At 47.5% G+C, this 14,805-nt stretch overlaps 1 protein-coding gene across 1 annotated transcript in view; it reads left to right on the forward strand.

Annotated features, from left to right (window-relative positions):
- PSME4 (proteasome activator subunit 4) overlaps positions 1-14,805 on the forward strand; it is a 213,237-nt gene that overhangs the window by 152,002 nt on the left and 46,430 nt on the right. Inside the window, exons 35-37 of the mRNA XM_065400759.1 lie at positions 341-466; positions 2,131-2,283; positions 8,573-8,677. Of these exons, the coding sequence (XP_065256831.1) occupies positions 341-466; positions 2,131-2,283; positions 8,573-8,677 (384 nt within the window). The remainder of the gene's footprint in view (positions 1-340; positions 467-2,130; positions 2,284-8,572; positions 8,678-14,805) is intronic.

Raw genomic sequence — 14,805 nt, forward strand, 5'->3', positions numbered from 1 at the left:
AAGATTTTGAAGTGATCAGGAGAGTGGTCATGAGTACAGAGCTGGTGCTCCATAGTCAGTGCCATTGGAAATGGCTGCTTTGAAGGCATTATGTTAGTGGAAGGAAAGATGGCCCAACATCACTATAGGAGTAAAAGCCTCTTGGCACTAAGATGTTGACCTAATGCTTGTTTGGGGGAAATGGAGACTGCATGCATGATTTTGACTCCTGATTTGGCAAAAGTATAAAACAAAAATAAGAATAAGGACTTGGAAAGATTTTTTCCTCCCAAATGAGACTCTTATCATTGTGGTAGTTAATTGAATTAAAACTAAGGCTTATCACTGTTTTCTTTTACAGGCAGAACAAATCATATATGATCACTTTTCCGATCCAAAATTTGTTGAGCAGTTAATAAAGTTTCTATCTCTAGAAGACAGAAAAGGAAAAGACAAATTTAATCCTCGCAGATTTTGCCTCTTTAAGGTAACTAGATTTTTATGGATAAGTTACTTCCCTTTTATAGATAATTATCAAATCAGTGTGAAAAGCATTGCATTCAATGACCCAGGTAATCACTGTTATTAACTGTTGAGAGAAGGTATGCCCTAAGCACCACTATGACCAACCTCAGTATACTGTCTTCTGAATTCTCCAAATATATTTTTCCCTAATAGTGGTGATAGAGAGAGGGTATATACACTTGGGGATAATTCTATTTTGAACATATGAGAAACATTACCTAACTATATACTTAAACTTTAAATTTGTTTCTCAATCTTCTATGTTTCTTACGGAAAAAATATTGTTAAGATCAATGGCTCCATGTCTAGTTGGCAGCCGGTATCAAGCGGAGTGCCCCAAGGGTCGATCCTGGGGCTGGTTTTGTTCAATATCTTCCTTAATGATCTGGAGGATCGCTTGGATTGCACCCTCAGCAAGTTTGCAGATGACACTAAACTGGGAGGAATGGTAGATACGCTGGAGGGTAGGGATAGGATACAGAGGAACCTAGACAAATTAGAGGAATGGGCCAAAAGAAATCTGATGAGGTTCAACAAGGACAAGTGCAGAGTCCTGCGCTTAGGACGGAAGAATCCCATATACTGCTACAGACTAGGGACCGAATGGCTAGGCAGCAGTTCTGCAGAAAAGGACCTAGGGGTTACAGTGGACGAGAAGCTGGATATGAGTCAACAGTGTGCCCTTGTTGCCAAGAAGGCTAACTGCGGTTTGGGCTGTATAAGTAGGGGCATTGTCAGCAGATCAAGAGACGTGATCATTCCCCTCTATTCGGCATTGGTGAGGCCTTATCTGGAGTACTGCATCCAATTTTGGACCCCACACTATAAAAGGGGAAATTGGAAAGAGTCCAGCGGAGGGTAACAAAAATGATTAGGAGGCTGGAGCACATGACTTATGAGGAGAGGCTGAGGGAACTGGGATTGTTTAGTCTGCAGAAGAGAAGAATAAGGGGGATTTGATAGCTGCTTTCAACTACCTGAAGGGGGTTCCAAAGAGGATGGATCTAGACTGTTCTCAGTGATAACAGATGACAGAACCAGGAGTAATGGTCTCAAGTTGCAGTGGGGGAGGTTTAGATTGGATATTAGGAAAAACTTTTTCACTAGGAGGGTGGTGAAGCACTGGAATGGGTTACCTATGGAGATGGTGGAATCTCCTTCCTTAGAGGTTTTTAAGGTCAGGCTTGACAAAGCCCTGGCTGGGATGATTTAGTTGGGGATTGGTCCTGCTTTGAGCAGGGGGTTGGACTAGATGACCTCCTGAGGTCCCTTCCAACCCTGATATTCTATGATTCTATGACTAATAACACTATGTTAATATATATACATTTGGTTAAATAATTAAAAACTTGTGCAACTCAAAATGATGCATCATGTATGTGTACTATCCATGTTTGTATATTGTATCTGCTACAGCAGTAGGTGGGTCCAAATTCTGAGGTGTTTGGGACAATAAATAGGAAAAGGAATATTCCATACAGAATTAACATTACTAGTTTTTCAGTGACAGTAGCAATACAAGCTGGTGCTCTTATTAGCCTGGGAATATTAATATAAATTGCATGCAATGTTAAAGGTTAAAAATATTTTAAGTGAAACATTTTTAAGTGTAATCTTGTTTAACAGGGCATATTCAGAAACTTTGATGATGCCTTCTTGCCAGTTCTAAAGCCCCACTTGGAACATCTGGTAGCAGACTCTCATGAAAGTACCCAACGATGTGTAGCTGAGATTATAGCTGGTCTGATAAGAGGCTCTAAACACTGGACATTTGAAAAGGTGTGTACGTAACATTTTTAAGTGATCTGCAAAAGTAAAGGAATCGGTTCCAGTTGTTTAATCAGCATGTGCTCATCAACTGAATGACCAAGTTGAAGGTCTTTCAGCATATTACTTAAAAACTAACTTTCACATCCCCTACCTTAAAAATGCATTTCTACTCTGAAAAGTGACTCTCTTCACATAGTATTGGAGAATCCCAAGTTTATTGGGTCTCAGTGATTTCCATATTTAAATGTGCTCAGTATGCAAGAAAAAATATTTTTTTTGTAACTTCCAGCCCTGTAAACTCAGTCCGAGATCTGAAAGTCAACATGTTCTTTCCATATAATGCATCATCAGCAGTAATGAAGATTCTGCAGGCCAGATTAAGTACTTCATTTACACCTATGCAACTACATAGTTTGCTGATTATACTCATTGACACTTGCACAAAACCATAGCCTTGAACTTTTCCATAAATATATACATTCATACATAGCTTTAGACATTGCCATTGATGTGCAAGGTAGAATAAAATCCAGGTCGCTGAATCTTAGCTGTGTTGGTTCAGTAATACTGAAATAAGCACTGATTTATTTGTTGTTAAAATAAACAGAAATAACTTTGGATACACAGAGCAAACATGAATTAGAAGGTACCAGCTTCACTTTTCAGAGTAAATGGCATTTTAAAATGTCAAAGAAAAATAATGTGCTGAATAGAGCTGGGTGATTTTTCAGTTCAGCCAGAAAGTGGAAAAGTCGGGGGAAAATATTCAGTGTGGTTCTGAAAATAATTCAGAATTTGGAAAAGTCCATTTTGGGCCTGCAAACTTCATGGGTCAGAGGTTGTTCCTTTATAACCTATAGCCCAGTGGTTTGGGCACTGCCTGGGATGTGGGAGATCTAGGTTTGAATCCACTCTGGAGCAGGGATTTGAACTCAGATTCCACAAATGTCTCAGATGAGCATCCTAACAACCAAGCTATAGGTGTGTTGCTTTTATTCTCTATTGTTGAAGCTGTTACACTTTGTAGATGTGGATTCAAATCTTTTGTGCCTGATTCAGAGGAGGGAATTAAATCCACAACTCCTACCTCCTAGGTGACTGCCTTAATCATCAGGCTATAGAGTTGCTCTCTCTCTCTTCCCAGTGAATATTTAAGTGTTTCTACAAAGTGGAACAACTTCAACGGGAGAGATTAAGAACAACAGTCCCATAGCCTGGTGGTTAGGATGCTCAGGTAAGGTGGGGGCATTGAGGGGGCAGATCTTTGTTCCAGTCCCTGCTCCAGAATTAGGGGTTCAGACATCAGACATGGGTCTTCCACATCCCAGCCAAGTGCCCTGATCAGGGCCTGCATTACCTAAATCACACCCTTAGTGAGGCGGGGGAGTGGAGCTCGGCTGGGGGTGGAGTGGAGGTGCAGGTGGACCGGCCCCAGCTGGAGGCAAAGCTGGGAGTGGAGCGGGGGATGGGGGTGGACCAGTGCTGTAGGCAGAGCTGGGAGTGCGTGAGGACGTGGAGTGGAGGTGCAGGCAGAGCAAGGGATGAGGGCAAAGCAGGGGTGCAGGCGGAGCGGGGGATGGAGGCAGACCAAAGCTGGGGGAGGAGCTGGGCAGGAGGCGGCCAGATTGGAGGTGCAGGGGTTGGGGGCAGAGCGAGGCTGGAGGTGGACCGTGGGCTGCGGCTGTGAGGATCAGAGTGGCAGGGGGCTGTTATTGTGACACTCTCTTGACAGCCACCCTACCAAGGCACCCTGAGCAGTCACCCTCGCTAAGGTCGGCCCTGTCCCTAACCACTGGGCTAAAGGTGTCAAAGGACAGACTCTCTCTTTGCTGAAAAACTTTTCCCCAGCTGAAATTGATCAGTCAAATTCACAGTCATAGGTCATCTGACATTTCATTTTTGTGTGAATAAGCTATTTTTCAAAAAAATTCATCTTGCTGTAGTGCTGAATGTATTTTTAGGTTTCCTAGAATTTGAATCTGCACTTCTGCAAGTTAACTTTAAACTTTTGTCTCACATCGAGAGTTAGGCCTTGTCTACACTACAAAGTTTTGTCGGCAAAAGCTGCCTTTTGCCTACAAAACAGGGGAGGCGTACACACTACAATGCTACTTTTGGCGGCAAAACAAAATCACCTCAACATAAAACCTTTTGCAGCAAAGTTAAAGCAATAAGATAAAGTGTCAGTGTAGACATTGCTGTTTTGTTGACAGAACTGGCTTTCCCCAGTATCCCACAATGCCTGCCGTGACTACTCTGCTCACTGTTTTGATCTCTGCTGTGCTGCAGGCACGCGCCCCTCCCCTTTCAAAGCTCCAGGAAATATCTAACAGCTGAGCGTGCTGCTCCACTTGGGGAACAAAGAGCAAATCATTGGAAAGCTCCTGTTCTGCCCTGCACTAGGAACACAGCGGCAGGCCGACTGCTGCTGCAGGGAGCAAGGTGGGGATGGGCTGGGGGAGGAGAGGACTGCTGTGCTGCTTTAATGTTCCCCAGGACATCTGAGGAGGCTGTGAGAGAACTGAGGGAATCACAGAACCATAGTCAGGCAGGCAGAGTGGGCTGCTTTGGGAAAGACTGTTGCAGAGCCGGGGGCTGACGTGGCGGGGTGTCCCCCTGCCTCAGGATAGGTTGGTCAGCCTGCTGTCTCCCTTGCCCCAGGCACACCACTCTCCTTTCCCTCACCTACATACTTCAGTTGAAAAAGCAACTGACAGTCTACCAGGATGCCCCTGGAAGGGAACGATGGGATTGAGAAACCTGCATCCTGTAATGCTGAACCTGCCCCATGAGGCAATGCAACTCTTCCCAAAGCACCCTGTGGCCAGTTGTATAGTGGGATAGCTACCACAGTGCACTGCCCTCTGTGTCAAAGCAAGAGCAGCTAGTGTGGATGCACTCTGCTGACACAAGGGGCTAGTGTGGACATGCAACAGCGGTTTTAATTAAAGCGGCATAACTTTTGCCAACGAAATTTTGTAATGTAGACAAGGACTTAAATGAATTTTAACATAATTAGCCATACATTGCTTATTACTGCATTAAAAAAAAATTAAGAGTACTGTGTTGCAAACACTGGAATAAAGTATCTGAGACGGGAGACTACAAAAGTGCCCTGTCATTTGTTGGGATTTTCCTTTGTGCTCCAAAACAATATGTAGAATATTGAGTTGTTATATCTTGAATCAACTGATCAATCTCTAGAAAGTGTACTAAACAAGTAAAACCTCTTGAAGTACACCCAAACCTCAAAACCATCTAGTAATAGAGAAAATGAGTCGTTAACAGTCTTGAAGTATTTAAGAAATTAAGAGATTGTTGAAAAGGTAATTCAAGTCTCTTAATTCAGAAATGTTGTACTCAACAAAATATACATTCTAGATTTTGCTCCTTACATAGGTGACTACATTTCAGAGTGCTTTGGGATGAAAGGCACCAAATAAATGTAAGATAATTTCATCCACAAGATAATGGAAGAAGATTTGCCTTGAAGGCTGATCTCATGGCAAATCACATTCTTGGGACTACTTGCTACAGTTTATATATGTCAGCTGGAAACATTAGGAATTATATCTCACAATTATAAGTCAGGAGATCTGGGTTCTATTGCTGCCTCTTGCACTGAGTGATTTCCAGGGATTAGCTGTATGACCTTGGGCAAGTGATTTGACTTCCTCAATTTCCTCATGGAAATAACACTTCCCTACCCTACATCAAAAATATTGTGAGGCTTAATTCACTAAAGTTTGGTGAGCACTTTGAGATCTTTGAACAGAATATACGTGGAAATGCAATGTATTGCTGCTGCTGTTATAGTTCCCCTCTATGGCACCTCATACAAACTGCTTCCCAAAACACTTTGCAGATCTGAATTTGGGGGTTTGGCTGAGCTTGTGAGGCTTTACACTTAATTTGGTGGCATATCTCTGTTTAGAGCAGTGGTACTTAGGCTGAGGCACCTGAGCCACAAGTGGCTCTTTAATGGATCTCCTGCGGTTCTTTGCAGCACGTGATATTAAAACACTGTGTGATTTAATTATTAACCAATCTAAGTTGTTAACTAATTGGGATGCTATTGCTATGTTATTAACCACTTGTAGTTGATGAAATAATATTAGTTGGTCAGTCATTTTGCTGTGAGAATAATATTTATATATATAAACTAAATAATTCCCCTGGCATACTGCTTAAATATTAATATATAGTACTATAGTAAATGAAACAGTGTATTCACACTACTGTGACTCTTTTGGGTAATGTTGATTGCTAATTTGGCTCCTGAACCACTGAGGTCTGAGTATCACTGGTTTAGACAACTTTTGAGTGCCACATTCAATCAATTTTAAAATTTCAGGGAATATTCTGTGTAGTGTAGTTGTAGCGTGTTTGTCCCAGGATATCAGAGAGATAAGGTGGGTGAGGTAATATCTTTTATTGGACCAACTTCTGTTGATGAGAGCGACAAGCTTTTGAGGTCTGGACCTGAAAAAGAGCTTTGTTTAGCTTGAAAGCTTGTCTCACTCACCAACACAAGTTGGTCCAATAAAAGATATTACCTCACTCAGGGAATAGTCTGGGCATCAATGGGCAGAACTGTATTGATTTTGGTGAAAATTGGAAAACCAGAAGGTGGAAATGGGGGAATACACAGAGCCTCTGTCATCTGGTTAGTAGACCCAGCAGCTTTAACCACCTGTGTAATTGTTACTCCTGGGGGAATTCTGCACCAAAAAATTGAAAATTCTGCACACAAGGTTTTAAAATTCTGCAAATTTAATTTGTCAAAATAAAGCTGTATAATCACACCAGTTTCAATTATTTTAGTAATTTATTTCAAAATACCTGTCAGCAAGTATGTTTGTAACAATACAGACACACACAAAAATTCCCCTAGAAATAGAGTTAAAGAAACCCCTACGACAACCCAGTTCCTGTTTCTCTGCCCCCTCCCCCACAGAGCCCAGCCAGGGGGCCAGATACTCATCCCCCCTCCCCCAGAGCCCAGCCATGGGGCCCTCCCTGGCCCAGACACTCACATCCCCTACCCCCCCAGAGGCCAGCTGCGGGGGCCTCCAGCCCATAAACTCACACCTCCCCTCCCAAAGCCCAGCCACACCCCCCCCCCCCCAGCCCAGACACTCACCCTCTGCCCTCCAGAGACCAGCTGCAGCCTCCTCCCCCCCCCCCCCCCCCCAGCCCAGGCACTCACATCCCCTACCCCAGAGCCCAGCTGTGGGCCCCCTCCAGCCCAGACATTCTCATGTACCCCCTACTCCCCAGAGCCCAGGGGCAGGAGCCCAGAGACAACCTGATGCTGGGTCCTGGGTTTATACGGCGTTTCCTGCATGCCACCGCCTCCTTCCTTCAGGGCATGCTAAGTCCTGCAGCTGCTGGGAATCCTCTGGCTCTCTTTCTGGCCCCTCCCGCTCCCCCGGCCTTGTCTTCTGTTTGCAAGTTGGGCTGTGCCAGGTCCAGCGGCCCCTAGTGGCGGCCAACATCTCTGCATTTGGGGGGGGATGAATCTGTGTGCACAACATTCATTTCTGCAAAATTCTACGTTGCGTAGTGGTGCAGAATTCTCCCAGGAGTAAATAATTGTCTATAGATCAAAGAACTCGTTGATGGCAGCCAATAACACCTTTCAGTGTAACAAAAACCCCATCTCAGCTCTGCCCATCTTCCCAATACAGTTTTAAAATGTAGACATCCTGAAAGAGAAAAGATGGAAGGGAGAGAAAAGAATAAGAATGGTGCAGAGAATGGAGTGAATGGGGATAACACAGAGCCCCTGGCACAGGAGGGAACGAGGGATTGGGGAACACACAGAACCTTTGGCATGGGAGGACATGGGGTGAGAATGGGGGGCACACAGAGACCCGGCATGGAGGATGGGGTGGGTGATTGCAGAAATAGAAGGGGATGGGAGGGTGGCACACAAGGAACGTGGGGAGAGACTAGATGAAAGCAAAGAGTCCCTGGTGTGCGCAAAGCACTTAGCCTGCAGAAACAACAAAGTGTGCAATCCTGTAGTAGTATTGTACTTAAACTGAAATAACCCAAGAGGCCGCATATGTGTGAACTTGACTGAGCAGTAGTTCAGAGCACCCTGTAAATAAAGTAGAAAGAGATGTTGGCAGTTTGAATTGTTGCCTTTCCTGGTAATTTTTTTCAGGATTCGAATAATGTTGAGCTACTGTAAGAAGCAAATTTCTCTTTGAGGGGTTGGGAGTTATAGAAGTTAAGTAGGAACCATACATGGCAAAATCCATAATCTCACCTTTGCTTTTCTGTTGAGTAGGTAGAGAAACTTTGGAAGCTTTTGTGCCCACTACTTCGAACAGCTTTATCCAATATTACCGTGGAAACATATAATGATTGGGGAACATGTATAGCAACTTCCTGTGTAAGTTCTCCATATTTCTTAGCTTTGCTCGTTATTCGTGTTAAAATAAATTGAACACACACATTTTTGGTAATATGTAAACAAGAATTTTATGAAGAAAAATATTTAGATTTATTGTATTAGGATTAAATTCAGAGTAGTAAATACAACCTAAAAATTGCATTACATACTAATCCTTGAAGTCCTACAGAAAACAGTAAAATACATTTTCTCATTCACAATTGTGGATGCTTTTTCTTCTGGAAGTATAGTTCACACTTTCATCTGCTTTCTAGTTTTGTGATAGCTAGGTAAGAACTAGCTGTCGATTACATTAATCTCTGCACTTACTGTAAAATCTTTTACCATTAGTGCTGAATTTTCCTTGATCTCCTTTTGAAGCTCAGACCACAGAACTGTCCTCAGTTTATAAAATAAAAAGTGCAAAGTTTAATCGTGCGTATTGAAAAGGATCTGGAAAATATATAGATGCAGATTAACATATATAGGGTGGCCTATTGACCTTTAAGGGCTTGTCTACACTTGAAATGCTACAGCAACATAGCTGCACCACTTCAGTGTAGAGCAGTGGTTCTCAACCAGGGTACATGTACCCTTGGGGGTACGGAGAGGTCTTCCAGGGGATACATCAACTCATCTAGATATTTGCGTAGTTTTACAACAGGCTACATAAAACGCACTAGCAAATTCAGTACAAACTAAAATTTCATACAGGCAATGACTTGTTTTATACTGTTCTATATACTATACGCTGAAATGTAAGCACAATATTTATATTACAATTGATTTATTTTATAATGATATGGTAAAAATGAGAAAGTAAGCAATTTTTCAGTAATAGTGTGCTGTGAACACTTTTGTATTTTTATGTCTGATTTTGTAAGCAAGTAGTTTTTAAGTGAGGTGAAACTTGGGGGTACGCAAGACAAATCAGACTCCTGAAAAGGGTACAGTAGTCTGGAAAGGTTGCGAACCACCGGTGTAGAGGCTGTCCTCAACGACGGGAGGGGGTTCTTCCGACAGTGTAGTAATCCACCTCCCCAAGAGGCAGTAGCTAGGTTGACAGAAGAATTCTTCCATTAACCTAGCACTCTCTACAAGGGGGGGTAGGTCTGCTTAACGCCGCCACTCAGAGGTATGGATTTTTCACACCTCTGAGCAACGTAGTTAAGCTGACTTAATTCTTCTTTGAGTGCTTGCTCATGTCAATTCCATTCTAGGTGTGTGCGTGCCCATGTGCACAGTCGTCTGAGATTTTTGCCTTAGCGGTATCCGTAGGGTCGGATGCAGCTCCCTCTTGAGTGCCGTGCTCATGCATTGGTATATTAATCACTGTCAGCCCTACGCCCTTTCAGTTCCTTCTTACCGCCCATGACAGTTGGTCAGAGCGCCTTGTCTTGCATCACAAGAGCTTTAGTGGTTCTTACAGTCCATTGTTGTCTCCTTCGTTGTCAGTTGATAGGTACTTAGACCTGTAAGTTAAGTGTTAAAGTAGTTGTTTAGGAGTTAGAGTCCCGGCTGGGACTTCACCTTGGAGCGGGGCATGCTCCATTCTCCAGGCTTTAAGCCATGTTCATTGTGCAGCCGGCTGACGCCCATTAGTGACCCCCACAAGAGCTGTTTAAAGTGTTTGGGGGAGTCCCACAGAAAGGATATGTGCAGGATCTGCAAAAGCTTTCGCCCTCGAACTCAGAAGGAGCGGGATATCCGCTTGAGGGTCCTTCTCATGGAGGCTACGCTTCATCCTACCTCGGAGCCCTCTTGGTCGGACTCCATCCCAGCACCTTGGCACTGGCGCGCAACGCCTCACAGCACCGGAACCCGCCCGGCACCATTCCCCCTCCCCAGTGCCTAAGAAGTGGTTGAAGTCGACAGGCCCATTGGCACCGCAGAAAAAGGGGGCTTTGGGCAAAGGACCTGTGTTAGGCCACGTGCCTGCCCCGGAGCTGCTCGGGAGTACCGTTGCAGTCGGCCCCCCTAGTCCAGCCAGGGACCCGCCTCCGACTCCTGGGAGCAGTAATAGGTTCCGGCCCCTAGTAGGGTCATCTTTGCCCGAAGCGGGCCCGGCAGCCAAAGAGCAAGTAGGCTGACCGGCACCGCAGACACCAACCAAGGTGATGGACCTGGCGAATGCCCCAGCATCTACGGGCAAGCCGGTTATGGAACTGCCCCCTAAAGCAGTGGAGCGTCCCCGATCCCCGGACTGCAGACATCGGTCCCCATCACTGTATCCCCGGCACCGCAGCCTCGGTCCCCAGTTAGAAGACAAAGGTCCGTGCTGCCAAGATCACCACCTACAAGGCACAGGACACCTGAGTTGTGACACTGATCCCGGTACCCATAGTGCCGTCAGGTCTCCCACCAGAGTTCGCCACAGTGCAGATAACCATGGCCTAGGCGGTCTCCCAGGTGTCGATCCCCCCAGTGCAGGATCATTCCCGGTCACGGCACTGGTCTCCGGCTTGCCAGTACTGCTCTTCAGGCAGGCACTGGTCCTCGCCCTGTACTTACCGATCGTCAACAAGAGTCAGTTGGCAGACTCAGGCATCTACAGCTCCGCCCTGGTCAGCGGAAGGGCAATGGTCCGAGCCTGAAGGGGAGTTCCGCCCCTCGCCTATAAAAGGCAAATTGCCACCGGCCCATGAGACCGGTGCGGCTCCTCCAGCAGCGGTGTGGAGGCAGGGGCAATGGCCCGCTCAGTGGCAGTACTGGAACCCGTGGGGTGTACCTGTTATGCCGGTCCCGTACTCCCACCGTTCCTCCCAGACCGCATCGGACAAGCTGCCCCGGCATAGCCGGCACCCAAGTCGGAGCACGGTGCAGAATCCGACGTGGGGGCGACACAGCAGGCACCGACACCCAAGGAGCCATCCCCAGGTGAGCAAGGGGAAGCTGCACCTCCCCCTGCTGTGCAGTCATCTTCATCTTCTCTGGACGGAGCAATGGCGGGCCCCTCGCAAACCAGCAGCGCGCTCCCCCCCCCCCCCCGATGAAGTCATGGAGCACCAGGCCCTGCTCAAAATGGTTGCTGCCAACCTACTTGGAGGTCGTGGAGCTAGCAGAGGGGTCCGACGACCTCTTTAATGTTATACCCTCCTCTACCCCGGCCTGGGTCGCGTTGCCCGTCCACCCAGGGGTCCTTAAAATTGCCAAGTCTATTTGGCAGACCCCCGTCTTCCATCCCGCCTACCTCCAAAAGGCGGAAGAGAAGTACTATGTCCCTGCAAAGGGGGTTGAATACCTGCCACCCACCCTCCAGGGGGGATCCCTGGTTGTGTCTGCTGGCAACAAAAGGGACCGGCAAGTGGCATACTGAAAAATAAAGACACCAAGTGGCTGGACTTGTTTGGCAAGAAAAATTATTCGACCGCCAGTCTGCAATTTCAGGTGTCTAACCATCAGGGTACAACTAGGCAGGTACAACTTCAACCTGTGGGACTCCATCAGCATGTTCAAGGAGGGCCTCCCAAAGGACCAAGCCCAGGAGTTCGCCGTCTTGGTGGATGAGGGCAAAGCAGTGGCGAGAGGCACCCTCCAGATCACCTGAGACGCTACAGACTCGGCGATCAGGTAATCGTCTCCGCGGTGGTCATGAGGCTCAGCTCGTGATTACAATCCTCTGGGCTGTCCCAGGAGATGCAGAGTATCCTTCAGGACCTTCCATTTGAGGGAGCTGACTGACGCATGGCTCCATGGTCTTACACTCACGTGCCACCCTCCGTTTCTTGGGCTTTCACACCCCTCAGAAGGCTAGAAAGCCATTCCGTCACCCACCGCCTCCATCGAGGTCCTGGAGTGTCCCCCAGTCCAGCTTCTACAGGAAGAAGGATAGAGACAAAGGATTTCAATGGTGTCACCCTTCGTCTTCCCATTCCTCGCCCAACCTAGTTGTTCTAGAGCCCAAGGAAGCCAAAAACTGGTGTTTTGAGGATGCACGCAAGGACAGCGCCCCAGTCACTCCCCAGAATCCACCCCCCTGCTCTTTGCTCAACTTCCTGCACCCCTTCCAGTCAGCCTGGTCACGGCTGACCTCAGACCATTGGGTGCTTGACATAATATCTTCAGGCTTAACCCTGCAGTTCGTGGCCAACTCTCCCTCCCACTCCCCTACCCCGTCCCTCTTTAGGGACTCGTTTCATGAGCAACTCCTCTTTCAGGAAGTTGAGAGCCTCCTACACCTGGAGATCCCTCCAGACATGAGGGGGAAAGGGTTCTTGTCCCGCTATTTCCTAATCCCAAAGCAAAAGGGGCCTCAGACCCATTCTGGACCTGCACTGCCTCAACAAGTCTCTCAAGAAGTTAAAGTTTTGCATGGTCTCGCTGTCCTCCATTATTCCCTCCCTGGATCCGGGAGACTGGACTTGAGGGAAGCATATTTCCATTTTCCCGGGGCACAGGCGTGTCCTCTGTTTTGGGTTGGGCCACTACCATTTTCAATTCGCTGCCCTTCAGTTTCTGGTCAGCCCCGAGAGTGTTTGCAAAGCGCGTAGCACCAGTGACCGCCTACCTGAGGCGCTGAAGGGTGCAAATGTATCCGTACCTCGACAACTGGCTAGTAAAAAGCCGGTTCCGGAATCAGATGCGGTGGCATCTCAATCTGGTTTGCTCCACCTGTTGCGACCTGAGGCTCATGAAACCTCATGAAAAATGAGAAAAAAATCGACCTTAATGCCTGTACAACGTGTAGAGTTCATTGGAATGGTCCTCTACTCTACTCAGGCCAGAATCTTCCTCCCCAAAGCTCAGTTCCAAGCCATGGCGGACCTGATCTCGTGCATACAAGCCCACCCTCTCACCACCGCTCACATGTGCCTATGATAGTTGGGCCACATGGCAGCCTGCATTTACATGGTCCGGCATGCACGGCTCCGCCTCGGGCTCCTACTGGCATGGCTGGCGTTGGTCTCGTCCCCAACAGACACAGCATGCACTGTGTGGTCAGGGTCCTGGACTACGTACTGTTGTCATTCACATGGTGGTAGAATCCTGCATCAGTGTTAGAGAGGGTTCCCTTCGCGGCTCTGTCGCCATCGGTGACCCTTTGTCTCCGATGCCTCAGACCTGGCGTAGGGAGCCCACCTGAGAGATCTCAACATGGAAGGTCATTGGTCAAGTCACAAACGCTCCCTACGCATCAATGTCAGGATGCTCAGAGCGGTTCGCGTGGCCTGTCAAGCCTTCCTACCTCACATAAAAAGCAAGGTGGTCCAGGTCCTGATGGACAATACAGCGGCTATGTTTTGTATCAACAAGCAAGGCAGGGCCAGGTCGTCTGCTCTTTGCCAGGAAGGCCTCAGGCTCTGGAACTACTGTGTACAACATGGCATCCATCACGCAGCGGCACACCTCCCCGGGGCCAGGAACCGCTTTAGCAGATCGCCTCAGCAGGACCTTCTCGTCTCGCCACAAATGGTCCCTCCATCCGGAATTGGCCAGCTTCATCTTCCAGAGGTGGGGAACTCCCCAGGTGGATCTGTTTCATTCAGGCAGAACAGGAAATGCCACGCTTTCTGCTCAATTCTGGGAATTGACAGAGGCTCCCTGTCGGACAGTTTTCTGCTCCTGTGGTCCTCCTCTGTTGTACGCCTTCCCTCCGGTGCCACTGATTCACAGAGTTCTCATGAAAATCAAGCAGGACAGGGTGAAGGCGATCCTCATAGCGCCAGCTTAGGTTCGGCATGCTGCTGGACTTCCTGGTGGCTGTTCTGTTACAGCTGCCGCTCAGGCCGGACCTGCTGCCCCAAAACCACAGCAGTCTTCTGCGTCCGAATCTGGTGGCGCTGCACCTGGCGGGGTGGCTGCTGCATGGTTAAATGCGGAGGAGCAAAAGTGCTCGGTCTCTGTCCAGCAGGTCCTGTTGTGCAACAGGTTGCTCTGCTGGAGGGCTTTCTATCTGGAAGCGGTTCGCTTGTTGGACCTTGGATAAAGTTATTTGGCCCGAGCAGGCTTTGCTGCGGTTGATCCTGGACTACCTTCTGCATCTCAAGCTCCAAGGCCTGTCCCTTTCATCTGTCAAGGTCCACTTGGCCACTATTTTGGCCTTCCGTCTGCTGCTCAAGGGTAGGTCAGTTTTCGCCCAGGACATGACTGCCAAGTTCCTCAAGGGCCTCAAGCGCCTCTACTCGCAT

This window comes from Emys orbicularis, chromosome 3, assembly GCF_028017835.1.
Source record: "Emys orbicularis isolate rEmyOrb1 chromosome 3, rEmyOrb1.hap1, whole genome shotgun sequence".
NCBI classification, from domain to species: Eukaryota; Metazoa; Chordata; order Testudines; family Emydidae; genus Emys; species Emys orbicularis.